Below are 25,843 nucleotides of genomic sequence, written 5' to 3' on the forward strand. Positions count from 1 at the left end.
GTTAGCAAATTAAATTGAGTATAAAATAATCCTAGTGAAGTTTTAATTAGTGTTTAATTATCTAAATTGTACAAATTGTTATTTCTTAACCCTAAAATTAACCCTTTCCATTTAAATACTTCTTATCTACATCGGGAGCGGGTCCCCTCTATGAAAGGTCGCCATGTTCTTTACTAAACATCTTTTGAGTTTTTATGACAACTGAAGGTTTCCACAGGTTGTCTGTCATGTTTGGAAGGGGCAGGTGAGGTGAGAGGAACATGAAACTTCCATTCTACACACTGAACCTTTAATGTTGCCATTACAATCAATAAATGCAGCTATGATTGCTTTTATAAAACAATGCTTTTGCTCCACTTTATAGTTTTTATTGCGTTACAGAAACCAGTGAGCAACAGTATTAAAAAATGTACTGTCATAAATATATATTTATGAAATGTAATGAACTGAAACCTTTTCATTCCCTTACAGGTCCTGACGGTTTATGTGGAAAAGTGAAAAAAGCTGATCATCATTCAACCAGAAGAAAATGTAGTTTCTTCTCGAGAGGAATAACTCACTTGTTCAACTCTGAAGCAATCCTGCTTTTGTTGGGAGTCGTTGAGGACCCTGCAGTGACTGACAGTGATGGCTTCACAGGGTCAAATACAGGCCTGGACGTTGCTCGCAGTGCTTCTGCTGGGAATGACCTCCTCTTCGCACGGTTCCCTCGTGAAAGTCAACAAGCGTCTAAAGGTGAAACGGGGTCAGTCGGCCTACCTTGACGAGGGCGACCTGCAGTTCCATATTCCCCGTCAGAAGGATGCGTGCAAGGTGGAGGTGGTGTTCAAAGAGCCCATAACTCAGCGAGTGGGAGAACTCATGCCTCAGGTAATGGAAAATCCTCTTCCAGATACAACCCCCTGTATGTTCCAGGCGATTTACCATGTGTTGTAAAACAAGGTTGTGTAGCTTGAAGCCATGCATTACACTTCCACAGCACTGTTTGACAGCTAACATGTAGCCAACCATTTCATATATTATTAGTGTTGTAATGATGACAACTCAGTTATTTTAACACAATGATTCAGAAACGTTCCTTCCAAATCTATACTTTGCCATTTGGTTGTATATTAAAAAATATTAAATAAATAAATAAATTATTAATTAGAAAAACAATTATTTTGATGCAGTTTATTAAAAAAATTTTGTAAGTGATCAAGTCTCTGGTCAGTTATTTTGAGCCTTTTTGCAGTTTGTTTTTAGGTTGTTGTAATGATCAGTTGTACCAGGAGACAGCAGCAGAATCAAACATGGCTTTAGAGTTATAGAGACGTTGTCATAGTGAGACATAGTAACAGAGGTCTTAAAGTTAGTTTTATTGGATGAACAAAAATAGCTGTTTTTGTCAGAGATTTATCGAAATGACCACTAGATTATAATGGTTCAAGTTGGCTGATGTTAGCAGACTTTATCTCGATTTTAGTGTTTCACTACTTTTACTGAATGAACCTTACACCCCGTCCAGGAATCTGGTCACTGTCCCCAACACCAGATTTTTTCAGCATAGCGGCCCTTACCCTCTGCAAATCCACATCCTTCTGGACATTCGGGGTTATATCGTTCGATATTGTTGTTTTTATATTGTTTTTCGTAAAGTGCACCAACCACAACAAGGCAATTTCCTGTATGTGCAAATATACATGGCAATAAAAAGAATTCTGATTCTGATTCGGAAAATGACTCAAAACTCGTCTTTTTAAAACTGCATTTGACTTGACGTAACACAATAATTCCAAAAGGCCCTCTCACTTCTGTGCACAACCTTGTATTTGTCCTCTAAAACGTCCTTGTCCCTTAAATGTGTAAAGTGTCCTTGGGGCCCTTAAAAGGTGCTATAAGAATTGAAGTTCTTATTATACTTCAGTATGTAATATTCAGGCAGATCTCGTACATACATTAGGCCTGACTCACTCTTTATATTGGATCATTAACATTTCTCCTTTTCTTTCCTCAGGTTTTTGATTGCCATTATCTGGCTGATGAGGTGAAGTATGTCCACAATGGATGCCCACTGTTAAAAGAGGACACTGTCAAGCTTCGACTGTACAGGTACGAAACCTGATGTTATTCAACAAGAGACACCGGCTGTGACACCTGACAACACTTATATATTCCAACCCATGGGTATTCATTACTCGGGTGTTCATCGTCTCAACTACACACCTGTTAACACACACACAGGGCCGGTCTTTCCTACAGGCGACATAGGCGGTTGCCTAGGGCGCCACTCAGAGGGGGGCGCCAAAAACTGCGCCTAGGCTGAATTTTTGGCGCCCCCTTTTATATGTGGTATGCCCAAAATATTGTATTTAATCACTTTAACAGTAATTTAAGTAGTTTCACTAGAGAAATCAGTAAATGACAGCAGCACTCAGGTGGAACGTTTGGCACGGAGCAGTTGCACCCCGTCCTGTCTCTTTGGGGGTAACGTCCGCACACCTGTCAGGTGCAGTCTGGATGAGGAAGTGAATGCTCCGTGTCTTTACTGCTGCTGCATCCATCCTGTATTCTACAGGTTAGGTCACCTACGTTAGCTCCTGAAGCTTCGCTTGATCACCACGAGTGTCATTGAGACATATTATGTCATTTTGATTATCTACTTAGACTGGTTAAACTCAGAAACTCCGCTGGGCAGTGAGGGGAGACGCTCGCGCACCAGGTGGGAGGGGCTACCTTCGCCTTAGGTTTGTTTTACCTGCGCGTCGTCTTGCAGGCGGGTCGCGATAGATATTGTTTACTTTACAGTGTGTAGTTCAGCTCCGACACACACAGACTCTGTAATTAATTCATGAATTATTATTGTGCCTTATAAATACCAGTTATAAGCTAATGTTCAATAGGTCTATATTGTAAATGTTTATATTTCTTTATGAGTGATAATGTATATTAAGATGTTTGGAGGAAAGAGACACCATAATAATTTAATGTATGTTTTATGCACTTTAAAATGAAGTTACACTCAGAGAAATGCTTGTACTTGAAATTGTGTTTAATTTGAATAAGATATAGTCTGGATGAGGAACTGAAGGCTTTCTGTCGTTACTGCTGCTGCATTCATTCTGTATTCTACAGATATACGTTGTTGCTGTGCTATCAATCTTGGGACCCATAACATATATCTCCAACCAATATTTTGACATAAAAAAAATGAATATAACATTAGGGTACAATGAGGCAAAAATCGAGGTACGTACCTCCTTGGTGTTGTCAGAACATGCTATTACATTAAGGCTTATGGTTAGAGTGTGTGTGTCCAAGCAACTTCGACGAAGAAAGAAATAATTGTATACGTTTTCGTGGAAAATCGTTTTGAAAAAAATATTTTCTTTTTTTTTTGGGGGGGGGGGGGGGGGGGGGGCGCCAGGGGTGAAGCTTGCCTAGAGCGCCAAATGTGCTAGGGCCGGCCCTGCACACACACACACACAGGTGAAAAGCCATGTGATGGTAAATATACTCTTTCTTTCTTCTTCTTCTTGATCACCCTGTATCTTTATGACCAGGTTCACAGAGACAGAGACACACATGGAGGTGTTTACCCTTCATGTGGACATTGTGGAACCTGAATGCAGCATTATAAAGCTTGGGCCTCAATCCTTGGAGGTGCCTGAATTCTACAGCCTCTCCGAAGCACTCGATGGCAACGCGCTGTCTTTCCACTACGAGCGGAGGTCTAGCCTGGAGTGTAGCATCCATCTGACCGGCCATGACACCCACCTGCCAGCCCATGGCCAGCTGGTCACTGGAGAGCCAGAGAAAGCCACCAAGAGAGGGGACGAGCCAGAGAGTTTCATCCCCTTACGTCAGCAACTAGGTAATCGATGAAAATGCATGATGGGAAATCCACGATCCCCAGTTTCTGCACGAGTGAAAAGTAAACATTTCACCAATACAAAACATGTTTGTATTTAACTGCCAGCAGCTTGTAGAGAAGAGACTAAAACGTCTCTATTTAAATACAGACCATAGTTAAAGCTTGAACAGATTGATGTCTGACCATATCTCCGTATGGTTTTGTCATTATTCAGATAATAAAGCCAGAGCCACGTGTAAAACCGAGGACTGCCTGAAGGGTCTGAAGCTGGTTAAGATGACCAAGATTCCCTGTGATGACTTCCTGTTAATGGGAGTTCGGTATCAGCACAGAGATCCTCCATCTCCAGATATAGATTACATCACAATTCGATTGGACCTCAAGGACTCCAGGAGTGGCAGCATATACAAGGTAATTTGGATCCTCTACAGCCTGGCGCCAACTCAAAGTGATTTGAAATATGTAAAGTTTCAAGCGGGGGAAACAAACAAAGGGTCATTTGATGTACTGCTAATGAGTACAAGTAGCTTTGGCATGAAAAATATATTGAATGACTTCACAGAGTATTCAAGTTCACATGTCAGTAAGTGTAAGAAAGTTTAAGACAGGCTACATTAGTAAACTTGCTATGACAGTCTTTGATTTTCTTTGGTTATTATTTTTGGTGATTTTTGGCATTACATAAATTCGATATGGTTAATGTGATAGAAACAATATCAATTTTGAAGTATAATGTTTTGTGGTTTATTTCTCTTTACACGCTGGAGTAGTCTGAACAGATCTGGATTCCAGTGCGGATAGTTGGTGCAATGCCCAATCAGCCTCCGAAACCATCGTTCATGTCCATGTTCATCCTGGAAGTGGACCAGTTCATCCTCACTCCACTCTCCACTGCTACACTAGATGCTGAAGATGAGGAAACTGTCAAGCAGCTCTTGGTTTTCAACATCACCAAACCCCCTGTGGACGGCTTCCTCACTCATCTGTCCGATCACACCCGCCCAATCTCCTCCTTCACATGGCTGGATCTCAATGACATGCTCATTGGGTATCAACCTCCGAACTCTTCTCATACTCAACGAAGGAATTACGAGGTAGCGTATCCCTTTCAAATATTAAAATATTTATATTTTAAATATAAATATTTTGGTATAGTCTATAGCCTGAAAAGTTCTGTCTCCGTCCCTACAGATTGAATTTGGGGTGCACGATTTTTTCTTTGAGAAGAGCCCATCAATGACTGTTCACGTGTCTGTAAGGAATGCAGACACGAATGCACCCAGAGTTTCCTGGAACATGGGTATGTTGACAATTTCAAATTGCAAATTAAATAAAAGAATTCAGATTGCATTTACACTTACAGTTTATGAGATGACTATGTGTAATGCATTGTTTCGATGCCATGCCAAATTTTCAGTTTTGTTTATATTCCAACCTTTCAACAGCAACAGAGTTTTAAAATAATTTTAACATTAACTGCAAAGCTAGCACCTAAGTTTTAAATAAAAAAATTGCAGCTAGCTTGTGAAGAAAGTTCAACATCAAACACCTACAGAGCCAGACATTTTTGGAAGTTGGGGGAGACCAAAGGAGAGCTAAAGGGAAAGTGAAGAGGGGGGGACAGAGACACAGCTCAAATTCTAATCGATGCATTTTTTCTGTATATGTCTTATGTTGCTGATGGAGCAATAACATATTCTTGAGCAATAATTTGCGTTGATGTGTATGGTTCAGCTTTTGTTTTACTTTTGGTCCTTGTTGGTCAATATTAAACAAACAAAAACACAATTAACACAGCTGTACAACTGCACCAGACAAGGTTTCTCTGTAAGAATCGATATACTGAAGTAGAGAAAATCTAAAAATTGTGTTACACAGAATTTATGTCTTTGTAAACAAAAGCTAACTCAATTTTATCCTGAGCATCAGAGAACAACAGAAAGTTAGGTCTCTGAACTCTAAACTATATCTCTTTTTTAGTCGTCCTTCAAAATTAGGTTTGGCACACGTTGTACCCCAAATTCCACTAAATGTTGTTGTTTATCAATAATCATTGCATAGGTCTAAGCCTATTAGAGGGTCAGTCTCGTCCTATAACGTGGGATCAGGTCCAGATTGTGGACAATGACAACCTGAAAGCTGTTCGTGTCATCACTGTGGACGGTCTGCAGCACGGAAGGCTCACTGTTAGAGGTACAACAACACACCTCTCCAATTTTATTGTTTAACCTTGGCTGGAATGGCAGCTCACTTTAAGAGCTGCTGTGACTCTGTTTTTACCACTTTTCCAGTTTTTGTAGAGAATAAAGGGATAGGTCACAGTAAAATGTTAATTCAATATCTACTCACCACTATGCCAGTGGAGGGAGTCCACGCAACCCATCCAGAGTTTCAATGGTAATCAGCACTGCAGCCTAATCCAAATACAATTGAAGTCAATCGTGACTACAATCCTGCCCCCATACTAATGTGGTGTCATCCAAGTGTTCGCAACCCCCCGACATTCATATAAAAGTCTTTCCCTTCCAAGACTAAAAGTCCACTGGAACTGGCTAAGCTAATGCTGTTTACCCCTGAGACTCCAGAAGTGCTCTGTGGACTCAAACACTTCACCCACCCCTCCATTGGCACAGGGATGAGTGGGTAATAAGTGAATTTTAATTTTTCTGTGAACCATCCCTTTAATGCTTTCAGATATGTGTACAATTCCAAAATGTATATTTTTGAAGTTCTGCTTTTATGATGTAATCTCCAGGTGGAAAAGGCTTCATGTTCACAGTTAACGATATCAGAGCAGGCGAGGTTTGCTATCACCATGACGACAGTGACTCAACCAAAGACTTCATTATCTTCCGTATCACTGACGGTCGCCATCAGACCCGGCACAAGTTCCCCATCAACATCCTGCCGAAGGATGACAGCCCTCCTTTCTTCATCACCAACATGCTGCTGGAGGTGTCTGAGGGCCAAACAGCTCTGCTCATGGGCTCCACCCTACAGGCTTCAGACATGGACTCAAGTGACGACTACATCCTATTTAACATAACCCGCCCGCCGCGGGCAGGAGAAGTCATGAAAATCCCAGGACCGGGGCTCACAGGTCAGGAGAATGTTTTTTTTTTTTTTTTGTGTGTTTGTTTTCTCTTTAACAATATCGTGTTATGTTTGTGTTGCTTGTAATTCAGGTTACCCTGTCAGCCACTTTCTGCAGAGGGACCTGTCACAGTCCTTGGTTTACTATCGACACCTCGGAACCGAGGTGTTTGATGATTCTTTTGAGGTGGTGCTGTCTGATTTCCATGACCCCCCAAACCTGTCAGAGCCGCAGGTGGGTAACAGAATCACGAAATGACATTCTACATGACGACAGCATTGTGCAATGTCAAATTTCTTGTGTAAACTCTAAACTCTCCCTTATTTAATCTTACCTCCTAACCCAACTAGTTTACCTCACTATCGTCTATCGACTTTTAGACTTTGACTCACCCTTCATGGCAAAGAAGGACTATATGGAAATCTTACATTCAAATGTTCATACTCTTCCATTAAAGGAATTGTCACCTGTGAATTATAGCTATTGTCACACCTTTTAAAAAAACGCTTAAGTTTAACAAAACATTTTTGTCATCACAGTTAAAGGATTAAACTGTTTATTATAACTATTAATTGACACTGCAGCTCAAGGTTAGGTTAAGCTTAGGTTAATTTCTAATTCATTTGATGACAGTTACCCGAAAATGGATCCTGTTGAATTAGATCCAATGGGATGAATGTGCTACTAGTTTGTTGAAGGCAGTCCCACTCTAGATACTGTACCATACCTTCAGCTTCTGGTTTGAGGAACAGTTTAACAAACGATGGACGGATGGACAACTCTTGAGTCTTTCTACAACCTGCGTAACCTTCTCTTCACTATCAACAATTTATACCAGCATCAAAAACACCCAAGCAGCTGAAACTGAGCAATCGCATTCCTGCCATCTCTCAGTGGTATTTCTGTTTTGAGTATTTTATAAAGCTATCGTTAACCTCGGCAGCTGCTTGCGTCCGAAGCTGTATGTATCTATGTATGTACAGTATGTACAATTTCAGCATTAGCAGGAACAGCCTTGCTAGCTGTTCTGTACATACAGTATAGACACAGTGAAGCTTTAGAGCTAAAAACATGTTGGCTTTTTACTTCCTGTGTTCCACCGGGAAGTCGGGAATCTACATATTCATCCTCTGGGAACCAAATATGTAGCATCCAAAACCAAAACTGTTAGTGATTCATCTTCTTGGTACCATTATTGTTGATACCAAATTTCATGAAACCAACCAAGGGACATTGTCAGCTTTTGAGCCACACTCTTTGCGTCTCTAAAAAACAAGACCTGCTTTCTTACTCATTGTCTAGTGCAGTGGAATTCTGTCATAGAGTTGTACTATGGTGTCTTCAGATGGTGCTGGTGCACATAGAAGCTGTTCCAGACCAACCACCTAAAGAGGTTCCTGGGGCCAGCCGGTGTCTTGTGAACAAAGAAACAGAAGTGGTCCATATAACACGACAACAGCTTCACTTTGTAGACCTGGAGTCCCCTGACAGTGAGCTGACATACACAGTTACTACTCCGCCTTTCCACATTGGTCCTCACAGGTTTGTATGCTCTAAAAACTGAATCTATACACCCGAGTGCGGAGGAGCATTCTGTCTGAACACTGTGCTCCTGATTTGATGTGCAGCACTCCTGATGCAGGGAGATTGTTCCTGGTGGACAGTATACCCAAATTCACCAAAGACTCCAATGCACCTGTTCTGAGGCTCTTCACGCAAGTAACGCTTTGAGTTTTTACTACATTAAATGTACACGTGTTGACAGATTTATCAAAAACTCAGTGATTTATGTTTTGTCTTGTTTCCAGCATGCAGTGAACTTCATGAAAGTGGCCTACATGCCTCCAATCATGGACATCGGGCCTTACCCCCAGCACATCCAGTTTGTTCTCTCTGTCACAAACCGTCTGGGCAAAACAGTCACTGGGATCTGCTTTAACATCACTGTGACACCAGAAGACAACCAGCCACCACAGGTGGAGGAGATAATTGTATCATTCTTGTCTCATTCATTGCATGTGGATGTGTAGAAAAGTGCAGATATATTCTGTTCCAGGTCATCACCAATGCTCTGACTGTAGATGAGGGAGGGGAGTGCTGGCTTGGCCCTGAACACTTGCTGCTCTCAGATATAGACTCTATGGAGGAAGCCCTGCGGGTGGCGCTGCAAAAGGAACCACAGCATGGAGCCATGCAAATCGGTGGCCTCCTGCTCCAACCAGGCCAGGCGTTCACCGTGCAAGACGTGAAAAGCTTTAAAGTTAGGTCAGAAATCCTGGTTTATTCATTTCTTTATGTCATTTGGGATTTAAAAGGTTAGATCATCCTAATAGCACTAACTACATGTCCCCCCTATTATCCTTGCAAGTTGATTAAGCCAGAAGCAGTACCTGTTTATATTTACATCAGGAGGGTCCTGGAGGCCTCCATGTTTTTCACAATAGCCCAGACTGGAATAAACTAAACACCTTTTGAGTTTGTATGACAACTGAAGGCGGCCACAGGTTCTCTATCAAGTTGGGATAAAAACTCAATCTATGTTTAGTTTGTCCAGTTTCAACTACTGTAAAAAAAACAAACATGTTGGCCTCTGTTAATTCTAGGGTAAGGAAACAACAATTAGTATAATTGAAATGCCAATAGATCCCTTTCACCTACATCTTACACACTGGACATTTTTTAAAGAGACAATCTCAAGCTCATATTGATCATTACATTATTCCCCCTTACAAGATATGTGATGTCATATCAGAAAATTACATAATGGACTTTATTAAAAATTATATATGGCCACATGATAGGAATGAGGCCATCAGAATGTCAGTGTTGCTATAGGAATTAATTCATTATTTGAACTCTGACTGTTTCCTTCTTTGGTCAGAATGTCTTCCCTAACTTGAATTTCTTTTTATGCACAGTTACAATCATGACAACTCAGAAACTCTAGAGGACAACATTGAACTCTCTGCAACGGATGGAAGCAATTCAGTCAATTTCATCCTGCAAGTGAAGGTAATTGTTTCGATTGTAAGGGGGTTCCTTAAGAAAATAGATCTAAATTGCTTCACACTATTGGACCCTTTTTTGTTTCACTTAAGTGACTTGCGTGTGTTCTTCAGGTGAAGCCCAATAATGAAGAGGTCCCTGTGTTGGTCGCTGGTTTGAAACCTGTTCTCAACTGCGCTGAGGGTCAGGAGATCACCATCACAGCAGAGTACATCTTTGCTTCTGATGCAGACAGCGACAACAGCAGCCTGGGCTTCTTGATTGCGCGGCAGCCGTATCACGGCGTGGTGCTACGAAATGGTGTCGTGATTGATCACTTCCTCCAGGCAGATATCACAGCTGGGATAATCACCTACAAACACACAGGTAGACTGCAGCGATCACCAAAGATCACCAATTTTAAAGGGTCACAGTCGCCCACTTTAGCACAGTGTTTACGATGCTTTTACATTTCATTACATATTATTTAGCTGCTGCTTTTATCCAAAGCGACTTCAAATAAGTGCATTCAACCATGAGGCCAAAAACCCAGAACAGCAGGAATCATGTCAGTACATTAGCTTCAAAAAGCCAAACTACAAAGTGCTAGATATAAAAGCAATATTTGTGCATCTTAACATGTTTTGTTTTGATTATTAGGCCATCATCTTCTTAGCCAATGTGTAGTTAGAAGAGATAATGTTGTTGGAGTAAACATACTAATCTATAATTATCCATAAACTAGAAACTATAAGTTGTCCCTGCCAGCATAATATGCTGAAAGCTTGGTAATACAGTTAATGCGTTCTTTGATCAGATTCATTTTAGCAACCCTAACATAGCCTTGTTGTTTCCCTGTGTTTCAAGTCCTCCTGCTACACTCTCTCTCTCTCTCTCTCTCTCTCTCTCTCTCTCTCTCTCTCTCTCTCTCTCTCTCTCTCTCTCTCTCTCTCTCTCTCTCTCTCTCTCTCTCTCTCTCTCTCTCTCTCTCTCTCTCTCTCTCTCTCTCTCTCTCTCGCTCTCTCTCTGCACATTTGGGTCTAGCACTCGGCACAAGGAGTGTGTGATAAAATCTTGTACCCATTTAATGGAGGGTATGGATTGGCTCTGAACTTGTGCCAAGTTTGTGCTCACAATATTGCATTTTAAATTAGGGTTAGGACCCAGCCCTTTTCAGATTAGACGGTTTTTGGTAGTAAGGCCATGTCAGGCCACAGACCATACAGTAACTGACATTAGAAATTCAAATTAAAAAACTTGTGACCATCGGCTGGTTGGGCCCAGAATGTTAGAAACCCTCCCCTGATTCCTTTAGAAAGGGGGAAAGTTCACATTCAGAAATCTCATTTGAATCTGTCAGAGCTGCACAGTTAACGTAAACAGGAGATATATTGAGAGAGAGAAACACACTGTCTCTAAAAGTGCTCCGGATGTTGTTTCAGGATTGGAGATTGGTCTCACTCCTCGCCATGACACCATTACATTTGTCATTTCGGATGGAGAAACTGAAAACTATGCTCTGTGCTGCGGGGGAGGAAATCCCACCAGGACCAGAGGTACAGCGCAGCTCCGGGACAGCCTCCCTGTGTACGACCTCCAGATCACAGTGTTTCCAGTCGACAGCCAAGCCCCTTCATTGGAAACAGGTGGGCCATTTATTTCCCTTACTAAAATGATATACATGACTTATAAATGTAAAAAGGTCTAAAAATGTCATTGACACAGTAACACTGTTACACCATTATTAACTATTTCTCTATAGTTGTTTACAGTTTTTCACAATTGTTAACACACAAAAAGCGAAAATTCGGCACAATTTGCACAACCTTCACTTCATGTACCAATCACTCAACCCAATTTGGCACTAATTCACACTCCCTTATCTGCATTAGACTCTGACTTTCATTCTTTACACTCTGATTTCAATTACACATCACATTGTTGTCAAAACACTATACACAATGTTCAGTTGTTGCACACACTTCTCAAGTAAAATCTCAAAGCATCAACCTACAACACACTAATACTCAAATCTCTAAACATTCAGGTCTGTTGAGCAATTTCACCTCATTTACACAGCCGAACAGGAGACTGATATTGTAGATATGGTTCGTGAGAACAACTCTATCACACTCAAACAAATAAAAACTAGGATCCTGGCTGACCATGCCACATTTAGAAACGTCCAGACCATCAGCCTCTCTACATTGGACCGTATTCTTCATAGGACAGCCATGTGAATGAAACAAGTGTTCAGGGTCCCATTTTGTGCTTGTAAGTACCAACATTCAGCACTGACACATGCATGTATTTTACCTGTAATCCAATATTGTTCCTTTTCTACAGTGTCTCAATGTAGCCCACTGTGTTGACCTCTCTGTGTCCATACTGTAACTTGCATTGTCATGCTGTCTGTGTCAGCGGATCCAGGAGCATGACACAGCTAATGTGTTGTACCAGTACATCTTTATTGATGAGGTGGGATTCAACCTGGTGAAGAGGAGGCGACGGGGCAGAAACGTCATTGGCCAGCGGGCCATTGTTGAGGTCCCCGGCCAGCGTGGTGGGAACATCACAATGTGTGCTGCAATGAATCATCATGGGATCTTGCACCGCCATGCCCAACTAGGGTCATATAACGCTGCCCGTCTCCTCGTCTTCCTGGATGGCCTGCATGACCTGCTGGTACCACCTGGCCAGATAGAAGACCCACAGCGGATCCATCACGTTGTCATCTGGGACAATGTGAGCTTCCACCGGGCTGCTCAAGTGCGTGAGTGGTTTCAGGGCCACCCACATTTCTCCGTTCTATACCTTCCACCTTATTCTCCTTTCCTGAATCCTATTGAGGAATTATTTTCAGCTTGGAGGTGGAAGGTATATGAACGGAACCCACAGGACCAGGTCCCACTGCTCCAGGCCATGGAGGAGGCTTGTGGCGACGTGAGTGTCAAGGCCTGTCAGCATTTTGTGTGTGAGGTTTTCAGTTTTCTGCGTGCAGTTTTGAGAAAGCCTTTATTGTTTTGAAAAACGTGTGTTAACAATTGTGAAAAACTGTAATTTTTGTGAAGGGGGGGGGGGGGTGGTGAGCAGGCCGGTTTACAGTGCTGTTCTCTGTGTGTACCGAAATAAACCTTTTTATGCTGCATATTTATGTGCTGTTTTATGTTTGACTATGAAAAAAGTGGGCCTACACTGAGACATTTACAAAAGGAGAAATGGCTCATTCTCCAGAGTCACTGTCATTCATATGGTGTGTTTCATTTTGATGATTGTGTTTTCAGTTTTGCACTTCAGTGTGCTGTAAATGCTTGGTAGTGTGCAAGCAAATGCTTAGTTGTGTGTTCTCAATGAATGGTATGTGTGTGTCATTTGAAAAAATGGCTGTGTGTACCAAATGAAAACACGAGTTCCATTTTGTGAACAGGTAAGAGATTTGATGGCAAAGAGTCATCTTGCAAAGGGAGTGTCAGGTTTAGCATTTTGTGTGTGAGGTTTTCAGTTTTCTGTGTGCAGTTTTGAGAAAGACGTTATTGTTTTGAAAAACGTGTGTTAACAATTGAGAAAAACTGTATTTGGACCAATGATCACATTACACTGACCACTGTATGTCTGAGTACAAAGATAGGGATACTGGTATGACGTTTTAGAACTTTCCTATTTGTTCATAGGAGACATCTTTATGGTGGATGAAGGTGGAACTGCCCCGATAACTTCTTCTCATTTGAAGGCCTCTGACGTGGACACCGTCCTGGATGAACTGGTGGTCAGTCTGATATCTCCACCCCAGTTTGGTTACATTGAAAATGTCCTGCCAAGTCCTGGCTTTGAGAAAAGTAACACAGGCATAAGCATAGGTAAGCATTAGGATATACCGTATGGTTTTATCACAGGTATGAAACAAAAACGTTTTCAAGTTTCAAGTGTTTTTCCGTTCTCTTTTCAACAGCCTCATTTTCATTCAAAGACATCATTGACAGTCAGGTGAACTATGTACAGTCCAGACACCAGAGGATGGAGCCCACAGTCGACCAGTTCATGCTCTGTGTGTCGGATGGGAAACACAGTTCTGCGCATGTACCCTTCTACATTATTATCAATCCAACAAATGATGAGATCCCAGACTTTGTGGCTCGCAATATCACAGTAAGTGTTCGTAGTCAGTCTCACTTATGAAGATGATAACAAACCGGAGAAATTCCAATATTGATTGATGTGCTTCTGCGATAAGGTACGAGAAGGAGAAACAAAGCAGCTGGACTCATCTGTGCTGCACGCAGCGGATCTGGACGTCCCGAGGAACGTCCTGCTGTTCAGCATCGTTAAAGCCCCTCAGCATGGCAGCATCATTGACCACAACAGTGAAAGGCCTGTCAGCAAGAGACGAGAGGCTATTCCCCACTCACCTGTGGTCGACTTTACGATGACAGATCTGGCTAATGGTACTTTTTACAAGTCTGTGTTTCATTTCAGTTTTGTACATAATTTTCACAGTTTGAACTTAGACCAAATCACAGCCACACCGAGACAGAGTTGCGCCCTCTCCCAATCAACCCATTTGTCCTACCACTTGGCGCTACCCCTTCGTTTTGCCCGTGGTCGTGAAGGGGTAGCCTTGTTCCATTTCTATATGTGGTGTAGGGGTAGTGAGCAACTAGCCCTTCAAACACCTCTTCAACATAATGTATTCAGGACACCCCTAATAATGAATGATAGACTGAAATACCAGAATGCTTGACGAATGGATGAGGTGAATCAACGTGACGACCCCTGCCAGTAAATCAGATAAATCGCTATTCCGGCCTTCAAAACTAGCGTGTAAACAGTCTTAAGGAGTAATGAGTAACGTTCGGTACACCCGGGTCCCGTACATGAAAATATTCCCTCTTCGTGTATACTGTTTTCAGTGCGGGGCAGAAGTTTCTATTGACAGCACTACGTAACACTGAACTAAACGTAAACATGCTGACTGAATGTGTATCAAAATCAATATCACAATCTGTCCCATCTGTCCTGCAGTATCAGATGTGTCCCTGTAAGACTTTCTAGCCCTCTCTTGGAGGGGGACACTCCCAGCGAAGGGCACTTCATATCTAGGGTAGGGCCAAGGGAGAGGAATTGGCACAGGGCCTTGGTCTTGCAGTAATAAGTGCTCCCACTGCTTGCCTGTGAGGAAGATGATACAAGTTTCACACAGGAAACTGCCACATATGAAGAGCAATATATCAGTAGGTCATTAAACATGGAATGGTACTCAGCTGGTGAGAACAGTTGCTCATTGTCCTCTCACTGGAGCAGCTTTCTAATCATCAGGGTGGATGGGGCTGTTCTATGTAGCTGGTTATCAACTGTTTCAGTTAAGTCTGGGTTTTCTTATCCAGCTAAGATAAGTTCTTGATATGATGTGTAAAGAAACGCTGATATCTGCCTGTAGAGTTGGTAAAAGTGACAAACAATGTAAGCTATGATCACAAATCTGAAAAAATAAAGATCCTAAATATAACTTTTGATCTTTCAAGTTTAAGGACTACAAATAAACAGAGGAGCTTTATTGAGGTTATACTGAGTATTTTAGTTTTTTGTCTTATTACAATCAAACGATGTTGACATGCAAAAATGGTTTCCATCATGTTGAACCATTCCACCTCAGTATTACATCATTCAAAAACTCTAATAAATCTGTCATCATTATATTGCAGGTATGGATCTGACGTATATGCATGATGACTCCGAGAATATGGAGGACACTTTTACCATCCAGTTGACAGATGGCCGGCACCAGCTCCACAGACAAGTGATGGTTAAAGTTCTGCCAGTCAATGATGAGGAGCCTCGGACTATAAGGTTAGACTAACACCTTCAGTTCCTATTCAAAGTAATTATCACACAATTGCTTGTAGAAAAACAACACAATTGTTACCTCAATCTTGTGTCCATTAGGAACAATGGGCTGGAAGTGGAGCCAGGGGAAACAAGGCTCATATCCAGTGCAACACTGTTTGCACATGATGGTGATAGTCCCTCTTCTGAGGTCATGTACATATTTGAGAGTGTTCCTACCCAAGGCCTACTTCAACTTAAGGTTAGTGCAATGCCATTATGTTTTCAAAGCGATACTGATTGATGAGAATATATAGAATTCTCTGTAAACAATGGGGTGACGATTCTAAATAGGTTTGTCCCTCTGAGTTACTATTGTCTCATTGTTTTTACACTGAGATTTCATACATTTTAATTATAAAAACATACATTTGTATGCCTCTGTGCTGGTGACAGCCAGTGGCCTGAAGTATTATGATTTCTGAGTGAAACACAATATCTCTATAACGCCTTGAGTGAATTTCTTCACATTTTGACCAGTTGACACTCAAAGATGAAATTGATGGTCAAGGTAACGTAAAGGTCAAGGTCATAGTTACCTAACAGCATGATTTTGTAGTCTTGAACATGATGTCTCAAATCTGCCTTTAGGGAATTTATTCAATGCTGACTAGTTTTCACTTTGAAAAAAACTGATAAGATGTCAGTGGGAAAAAGGTCAAAAGTCTGGAAAATGTATTTCGAATCAAGCTGCTCTTGTTAGTAGAGGCATCGCGCCTCAATGCATCTAAAAAAATATATATTGAAAATATATAAAAAGTTGCTACACAAAGTTTTATAAATGTGGTCATATCCAAAAATGTGATCCATGTCACCAATTGGTAAAAAGATTTAATTTACTTCAGTTATCTTAGGTTTACTAACCTTAGAATACTTTAAGAAAGTAGAAAATCCATGGCAGCTTGGACATGAATACATTGACTAAACTTTTTCCAACTGTGTTAAACTGTTGAATCTAATTTAATATAGAAAAATGCAGAAGACACTTACTTAAAGCAACAAATAGCAGTGATGTTCCTGTAAAGAATAATTCCACTATTCAAAGAACCCAGCCCTGATTCCCATGACATTGCTATGCGTGGCGTCATTATGCAGTAACCTTCCAATGTAAACCTTAGTGAGAACCAGGGAGGCTCCTAACTATGACTGATCCCTTCTCAGGAGGGTCAGGAATGGGTGACGCTGACAGCCGGAAAGAATTGCTCCCAGGAAATGGTGGACATGAACCTTCTGCGCTATGTGCACACAGGCCTGCACACCGCCAAAACACAGGACTTCTTTGTCTTCCACTTGCTGGACGGAACGAATCAATCACCACCACAGCACTTCCACATCTCTGTCAAAGATCTTGAGAAAGGTACTAGATGCCAGTTTTCATAGCCACAAGTCCAATGTGTTTGTCCTTCCTGGTGTGTATTTACACTGATGTGATCATCATGTCAATGCAACCTATTAATGTTTCAACGACTTTCAGGAAATATCGCCATCTTTGTAAAACCAGTGAACGTCAGTCGAGGTGATCGTGTGGTTCTCACCACAGACGTGCTGTTGGCCACAGACGGCACAGAGAAGCCAGAGGAGCTTATGTATGTCATCACCAACCCTCCCGCTCAGGGACACATAGAGTACATCAATCATCCTGGACTGGCCATCTCCACCTTCAGCCAGATGGACATAGCAGCAAACCTCGTAGCTTATGTGCACGACAATCGAGCAAAAGCACACAAAGAAAACTTCCAGTGAGTTTAGAAGCCAAAACTTCCCATATTTGCTTCATACCAGTGCCTAGTATAAAAATAATTGGATCAATTCAGATATTGTTATTTCCTTCCAACCATTACACCATGCCAGCTTGACTGAGGTCACATTTACTTGAAGAATAACAACACTTTTAGTTTGACTATTTAAATTTAAATGTTTTGACAGGTTTGTTGTGAGTAATGGGAAGAGCAGCCGAAATGGAAGCTTTGAGGTCACAGTGGAAATGGTGGATCGAGTTCTGCCATCACTGTCCTCCAACAAAGGCATCACGGTCCCCCAGGGTTCCTCCATCATCCTGGGTCCTGACTGCCTGGCCCTTTCCGACCCAGACACTCCACCCAGCGTCCTGACCTTCACCCTCCTCCAGCCTCCACAGTATGGCAGGCTGCTTTTAGTGGACACCACCCTGACTGCGGGATCAAACTTCACACTCAGACACATACAAGAGATGGGGGTATCATATAAACATGATGGAGGGCCATCACAGATCGATCGGTTTGCCTTCACGGCCTCTGACAGCACCAATCGAGGCTTCCTCCTGGATGGGCGGTTACATTTGGAACCAGTGTTCTTCACCATTCAGGTGGGTGATAAAGGCATATCGCATTATCACATTATCATATGATGAGATCTTTTGTGGATTTAGAGGCTCTGTTATTGTAACACAACTCTTAAAGCAACCTTAGCTGGTCTTTGCCACCAAGTGGCAGATGATGTGTTCCAAGTTCAAAAAACGGTCTGACTCTGATTGCACAACTCACATTTATTTATATATATATAAATGTGAAGTGCTTATGTAAATCTTTTCTTTTGATCAATTACATTTCGTTTGTTCATTTGATTTAAAAAACAAACATGCCTGTATTGCAGATCAAGCCTTTGGATAAGTCTGCTCCGGTGGTTGTGAAGCTACTTCCTCTTTGGAAGGCAGAGGATCTGGGCGATGGACGATATGGGATCTATCTGTCATCGCGGGAGCTGAAGGCCCACGACATCGACAGCAGAGAAGAAGAGCTGATATTCTCCATCGTTCGCCCGCCCTACTTTGGTTACCTAGAAAACATGACTACAGGTAGGAAAATACATTAGATTTTTCTGTCTATACTCAAGCTAAACTTAAAAAAAAGCCAAGTCTTCTCTTTGCCGTTGACAGGTGGCTTTGTGCGACAGAGCTTCTCTCAGGCGGAGCTAAACAAGAGAACCATCATCTACATCATCAATCCAGACTGGGAGTCTCTCTCAGACAGTCTGGAGTTTACAGTGTCTGACCCTCTAGGGAACACAGGGCCCTCTCACATGTAAGGAGCGAGGGAAACTATTTGACTCTTAATTCGATGATATATTAAATTACACGTGTCATCCTCACCGTGCTTGATCTTATCTTTGCAGCCTGGAATTTAGCTGGTCCAGCGTGGAACTGTCTCTGTCTCAGCTCTCTGTATGTGAGGAGCAAGGGGGTGTCTCGCTGGACATCATCCGCAAAGGAAACTTGGCAGTGTCATCATATATCACTGTCAAGGTCGGTGGCCACTTGTTGTTGAAACTGACCAACTGTTGTGTTATTTCTCCTGATAAGTATATTCAATATGAGCACTGATCAATAAAGCTATAGGAGCAGGATTTGGATTTATTATTGCTACCTGATGACATATTTTTTAAATGATGTGTCTTTATTTAGGTGAAGGCTGTGACTGCAACAGCTGGTAAAGACTTCCTTATAAGTCCTTCTTCCCTCATTCAGTTGGATCCAGGTAGGTACTGCTCAATATAGAAAGCTTCCACCGTGCATTTTAAAGTAAGCAGTCACAATTTGTTTAAGGTGGCAGCACAACTCTTGTAAATTAAAGCTGTGATGTTTCCGTCTCTGTAGGAGTGTCAAAGAGGAGCTGGCAAATCAAGATCATTCAGGATTACCTTGAGGAGGCCGAGGAAACGTTTGAAGTGCTACTCATCTCCCCTGAAGCCACAACAATAGGCACCATCAACATGGCTCAAATCATCATCAGGGATTCTGGAAAGGGTACAACTAAATCCCAGTTATTTATTTTCACCATTCTGGAGCAACCCACCTGTTTATATTGAGGCCATGGGTCAAATCCGCAAATACAACAGAGCTAGTCAATCTTAAAGCTCAGGTAATTGATATCTTTCTAACTATCTGGAAACTGTATCACGACAGGGCAGTGCAGGCTGAACCAGGATCAGGAGGCTCCTCTCCTTGGAGGAGAAGAGATTAGGTCAGACACCTACCCCCGGCATGGATCCATTAAACTGGAAAAACTTCCCTTAGGCACCGAATCAGTCCTCTGGGCCCGTGGAGACAGCATCTCCAGACCTGCAAGTCTCCCAAAAAAGAAACTCAGAGTTATTGGCAATCCAAAGTCTGTAAGTATCTTCTCTCAACAGTAAGTGATGGATGAGATTTAATTTCTTGTTGTAGCTTTATTCCAGTTTTCAGTAAAAATTTGCTCGAACCTTTAACTCTTTCTTCCAGATTGCACCTTCCTCAGTTTTTCACAATGGAACAGAGATTGTTTACACGGTGAGCAACAATAGCTTTTCTAAAACGTTCAAGTTTTGAAAAACGAAAATTCATTCAGTCGTGAACAAAATGTGCCTTTATTCCAGTATCATGGCATCATGCAAGTGCAAGTAGAGGATGACACCTCCCCATCAAGGAAGGGCAGAAAAGCAAACATTCGGGTCGTTAGCAGAGGGACCCAGCAGCACGCGGCAGCAGCGCTAACTGAATCTAAACATGGTCCCCAAAGAAAGATCTCTGAACATCAGAAAACGGAACTGGTTAAGGGACATGTGAGTAAAAACATCGCTGCTCTTGGAAAATTAGCTCAGTTTCACTTTTGCCCAAATCTCTTCATGGCCACTTCAAGTGCTTCAGCTCAACAGTCTGTCTGTCTTTCCCTCAAATCCTTCAGCTTGACATTCTATTCATCTTTATGCCAATTTCTGTTTCAAATGACGGTAATAATCAGTTTCATTTTGTCCTCACCAAGCAGAATCCATTAATGTGTCATTACCCTAATTCGTCTTTAGACGATAAGCACGGTTTTGCTAGTGGTTGCTGGGACCAGTTGGGTTTTTACAATGAATTAAGACGTTTGAGACTTAGATAGCTGCATTGACGTCTCAGTTGGTTGGCCATTTTTCATTGATATAGCTCAGTTACATGGGTAGCATGCCAGGAAGATGGAGACCTTATTCCTAACTTCACCCTCAAATCTGTGATTGGTTGTCTTTTTTCCCCAACAGCAGTCAATGTCTTGTGTCGTGACAATTTCTACAATCCCGCCTTTAGCAAGGAGGAAACGAGACACAATTCTCTTACAGTATTGTCACAATTTAATGCTCGAGCATGGTACATACAACAGAGTTGAGTTTGTCATATGCACCCAGATAGGAAGACTGTGGTTGGTATTTATACATTTGGTTAACCCACCCATTCGCGAGGGGGTGGTTAAACAGTTAATGACATGCAAGAAAGGGAGCACTTCAAACATCTTACAGCTCCTCCTAGAGAGGAACAAACTTATCGATCAGCCTCTTTGATATTCAGGAAATAGGTGAAAGTTGATCCTGTCCCCTGCTTTATCTCAGACCCCTGGAGTGTAACATCTGTCTTAATGTCTACTACCACCATAAATCCCCCGTGCTTTAAAGTCTTTGTTAGGTGAATTTGTGGGTGAGAAAGTCACATGACATCAAAGTAGTTCTTTACATCCAGACTAATTAGATTACTGTGACTGGAGGATTCAGGCTAACACTCATTCAGTTCAACAGGAAATAGCAACATCAAAGTGACATTTGTTAGAGATTCAATATTGATCAATCAAAGTATACCACATGTTACATTTCCCTTACACTTGCCACTCAAATGCATATTGGTTACTCCGCACTGAATTTCTTTATGCATAGGCTTCAACTGATAACTTCATCCCCAAGCCCTGTGTGCCAGCACTGATGGGACTCCTCCATGTCAACCAAACCACTAATCAGCTCTTTCACTGCAACGGGGTGTCCTGGAAACCCTGGGCACCAACCGATCAGGTATTCCAGCTTCACAACATGTATAACAAAATATATATGCTAATGAATATCCATCAGTGGAATACAGCAAATGTCTCACTGTTTTACTTATGTAACTTATACAGTATGTGGCAGGGAAGTTAACACCCGTATATCTTGTCCATTGTGAAATTTGAATTTGAACTGTAAATTGTGGGCATTTTACCCTATTTGAAATTGTGGACCAGATCATTGAGATGATAAACTAAAGTTATATCTAAGCATTGTCATTTTAATGAATGATTCAGATTTTCTGTGTACTTTCTCTGTGTGAAACAGATGGTGGGAGCTCAGAAGTGTCCTCAGGGCTGGACCTTTCATAGTGGCCAGTGCTACACCCTCAGCTCTGAGCACAAAGCCACCTGGAGCACAGCTAACAGAGCCTGCAGGGAGAGGTACATTTCCACAAGAAGCTCAAACACAGTCTGTGTGTTCCCACAACTACTCAAGATATATTTCTTAAAGGATGAGTAGACCTAGATATAAATTGTCAGAGAGAAAGCATAGCTATGAAGTACATGCTTCTGATTAGTGCCCTGTCACATGCAAGGACTGTATAATCTCCTGCCTGACTGTATAAATACCTGTTCAAAAGAAAACACAGCTGTCCTATTCCTTTTTTATCTCAGATATAAAGGAAGTCTAGCGAGTGTTCTCTCTAAAGATGACATGGACTGGTTGTGGGACTTCAGTGGAAGAAAACCATTTTGGATTGGTATGTATTTCTCTAGGATTTATTTATAAAGGAACTCCTCCAATTTTAGACATCACGTCCAGTTTGTGACATCAATGCTCTTCATAAAGTTTTGTTAAACATGTAAATTTAGAATCTTGTAAATTAACACGATTAAATGTTTTTTTCACCCAAATGACCTAATTAAAAAGCTTTGATAATCTTAGCCAGCTGCCAACAGCATATGAACCCCTCCTGTTTCACAGTCAAGGACATACAATTTAAATTTGCATTTACATTGGATCACCACAGCAGATAAATGGAGCAGAGCGTCACTGAGTCAGATACTGATCCTTATCACACCTCTCACCTGAGACGTCCACCGTCACTAGCTGCTAGTCCTGCTTTTGCTGCTCGTGTTACTGCAGTATTTTAGAATCAGCCGTCTGGACACTTTTGGTTCAGTTTCTGGCCAAAGGGAACTTCGGTCCTGCGGAACATGGGAGACTAGGACCACCGACCCTCTGGTTAGTGGACAAACCTCTCTCTCACTGAGCCACAGCCGGCCTAATGGTGGATAGAACTATGTATAATCATGCTTGTAAAACAAAGATAAACAAGGTTGTATTCAGTTTTTGGCTCTTGCAGTGTGATGGAAGGACTACAGTGTTATTCATGAATCTTTTAGACCAATCAATATCAGGTCTACAAACTGTATCTGATTTTTCTTTTTGCTCTTACTATATAAGGTCTGAATGATAGAGAAGGCCGAGGACGCTGGGAGTGGGTCGGCGGTGAGCCGGTCACCTACACCAACTGGAGAAAAACGCCCCCAAGGTCAAAGAGGAAGGGAGGCAAAAAGTGCATCCTGGTGTGGCGAAGAGCCAAGTGGCAGATACGAGACTGTAAATCCAGCAGGGGACATCGCTTCGTGTGTTCAGTCAAGACTTGAATGTGAGAGTGTCACAGCCATGAACCGCTCACTGGGGTGTTTCAGAGGAGTTGCAGGAAGGACTCATTCTCAGGACGATGACATGACAATCAGGTGGATTTTTGCAGGAACTCCCTATGATTTACTTTGTGACAATTGTTGTGTCTAAAAAGTAACCTGCTACACTGTGTGACATTGTTTACACAGCATTTATTCACATTAGCCACTGAAAGTATTGTTATATGCTATATGTAAAGCTCACAAGAGAATTTTAAAAACTTATTTAGCATCTTTGAACTATTTCAGATCCAACCAAGTCTGGATTAAGCACAGGGGCCCTAGGTTCACAGATTTGTCAACTAGTTTGTATTGTAGCCACATTGTTGCACATGAGTTTGTTGAAATTGTACCTGAAGTGTCCAAAACCTAGTTATAAAACTTTTATACTTTTAACTTATGTTGTGCTTACACTGTACATAATGAGGTTGCATTTAATCATATTACCGACTGTAACAGTATTTAAACAGACTAATGAAAATACCATTTCTGCTCTGTGTACACGTTACTAGTGGTGTTAGGGAGGGGAGGGAGGGGAGGGAACAATCTTGGAACCCAATCATCTAAAGTGTAACAATGAATTAGCCTCTAGGATCAACTGCCAATATTTTTGGGCCTTGGGTGTAAAGGGCTGAGATTCTTTCTTTTTATTCATTGTACACTGTTTACAGGCCGACTACTTTCTTTTATCACACGAGTGAAATGTTTCTCCTCTAAAAACACAAATAGCGTGTTGGTGTTTAAGATCCAAAGCGTGCTAATTAAATCCTTCCATGTCAACAGGAAAATTACATAATAATAGCTGAGATTGCATCATCTGTGTAAACTAATCTAATATTTGGCAAAATCAGCTGTTGGATTATTGAGTTGATGTAAATTACTCTTACAGAACTGGCAGGAAGAATCAGTCACACTGTGTGATTTCAATAAACAGACACAAATCTGTGATGACTTCGAGAAGCAACTTGCTGATAGCAAGTGATCAAGAGAAAATGTCTGTTTGAACATCAGCTTCAAATATAAGGTCTGATGACAGAGATTATCTCATATCCAAATCTAATTAGCCACTGTCTATGAACCCTAAAACAACTTTTGTCTGGTACGGTAAAGCTACACTCCATGTTGATATATCTTCATTAGTTTCAAAGCCCCACTTGGACCCTGCTGCTGCTTTGGTTTTCCCTTTTCTTTTGAGAATTCCACACCATCAGAGTTATTTGGATTTTTTCCAGTGGGTCCTGCAAACCACAAGGTTAGGCAGAAATGTGATTATCCCCATCATGTGATCTACAGCGTGGGTATGAAAGGAGGCCTTTTATGTGAGCTGTGAGCAGTTCTCAGAGGTTTGGATGGACTCGGGACACCGTTCTCAGCTCCTCGGCTCAGTGAGTTTGACTTAAACTCAGATATACATGTGTATATGTTTATAGATACATGTCAACTTGTTGTTACTGATCACCAGGCTGCTTTAAATAATAATAAAAAAAAAAGTTATTTCTAAAATGTTCAGTACAATAGCAGCTTTTAAAACATCAGACAGTCGGGCAGAGAGTCTTGTCTCAGTCGTATTTCAGCTCATCTGACAATGTGATCTGTTCACCAGCTAGTGTTTGTGTTGGAGGGAGTATTTTTTAACTTTGGGAAAGCGCTTTCCTCTTTTCCTATTGTTTGTGCTGAGCGTGGCTCATCCCTTCAAGACTTTATACATAAGTTTGTATTTGTTGCCCAGGGTTTCTGCAGGTTTCAATAAGTCACATTTCTTTACACTTCTAAGTAGCCTACTCAAGAATAAATCTGCACACAATGCTATCTCTCAAACTACTGACAGAGACGGTATCCAAAGTCTTTTCCAAAGACAAACTGATTGTGTCCGTTATCAGTTTCATGCTGGTCTTGTTTGTAGTTTTATTACAACTCTTCAATATCTGTATCACTGAGAAAGAACTGCAACATACAAAATGTCACCGAAACTTTCTCCTAAAATATAGCTAACTTAGGGAAGATGGAAGTAGCATTAAATTTGTTAATATAATCAGGGCCTTCCTGAACATATTGTATTCAAGACTGAGTACACTAGATGCTGTGCAGAGCTGTATTAATATTCAATTGTTATTATCATTATTATTCTCTTGTTGCATTGTACTTGCGCTGCTGCTGTAGGACTATTAAAGGATTCTGATAAAGGATTCTGATTCTGATTACTACTAATAATAATAATTATCATTTTAGGTAATAATATTTTCGGTCCGCCCCTCAAAGGAATGAAGAGGCTCATTTCTCCTGCTATAAAACACTCAAAATATCTGTTAAGTTTTGGTCTTATATCTGAATATTTCCACAGTTTGTAGTTGTTGTGTATCATTACATCCTTGATAGTTTCGAGGAAGGACTATCAGACTTTTTCCTTGCATCAACCTGAAAGATTGTACTTATTAGGGTTACAAAAATGTAAGTGATAGCTGTTTTGAAGGGCTATTGTGTACTAGTGTATTCAACTGAAGTTCTGATCATAATGCTGTACAGGCA

General features: G+C 41.4%; 1 protein-coding gene across 1 annotated transcript; it reads left to right on the forward strand.

Annotated features, from left to right (window-relative positions):
* Nucleotides 1-477: 477 nt before the first annotated feature.
* On the forward strand, nucleotides 478-25,503 carry frem1a (Fras1 related extracellular matrix 1a). Its single transcript, XM_062384346.1, has 36 exons — nucleotides 478-870; nucleotides 1,997-2,091; nucleotides 3,543-3,853; nucleotides 4,068-4,264; nucleotides 4,624-4,947; nucleotides 5,045-5,153; nucleotides 5,915-6,046; nucleotides 6,609-6,953; nucleotides 7,039-7,181; nucleotides 8,293-8,489; nucleotides 8,576-8,666; nucleotides 8,756-8,923; nucleotides 9,004-9,212; nucleotides 9,866-9,959; nucleotides 10,067-10,319; nucleotides 11,375-11,578; nucleotides 13,604-13,789; nucleotides 13,882-14,078; nucleotides 14,164-14,374; nucleotides 15,632-15,776; nucleotides 15,873-16,014; nucleotides 16,974-17,169; nucleotides 17,287-17,551; nucleotides 17,739-18,156; nucleotides 18,444-18,645; nucleotides 18,727-18,871; nucleotides 18,963-19,092; nucleotides 19,252-19,324; nucleotides 19,444-19,593; nucleotides 19,753-19,958; nucleotides 20,068-20,115; nucleotides 20,202-20,387; nucleotides 21,507-21,638; nucleotides 21,936-22,051; nucleotides 22,286-22,371; nucleotides 23,079-25,503. The coding sequence occupies exons 1-36, from the start codon at nucleotides 628-630 to the stop codon at nucleotides 23,279-23,281; spliced, it is 6,552 nt and encodes a 2,183-aa protein (XP_062240330.1). The 5' UTR covers nucleotides 478-627; the 3' UTR covers nucleotides 23,282-25,503.
* Nucleotides 25,504-25,843: the final 340 nt, after the last annotated feature.

This window comes from Platichthys flesus, chromosome 24 (genome assembly GCF_949316205.1).
Source record: "Platichthys flesus chromosome 24, fPlaFle2.1, whole genome shotgun sequence".
Lineage (NCBI taxonomy): Eukaryota > Metazoa > Chordata > Actinopteri > Pleuronectiformes > Pleuronectidae > Platichthys > Platichthys flesus.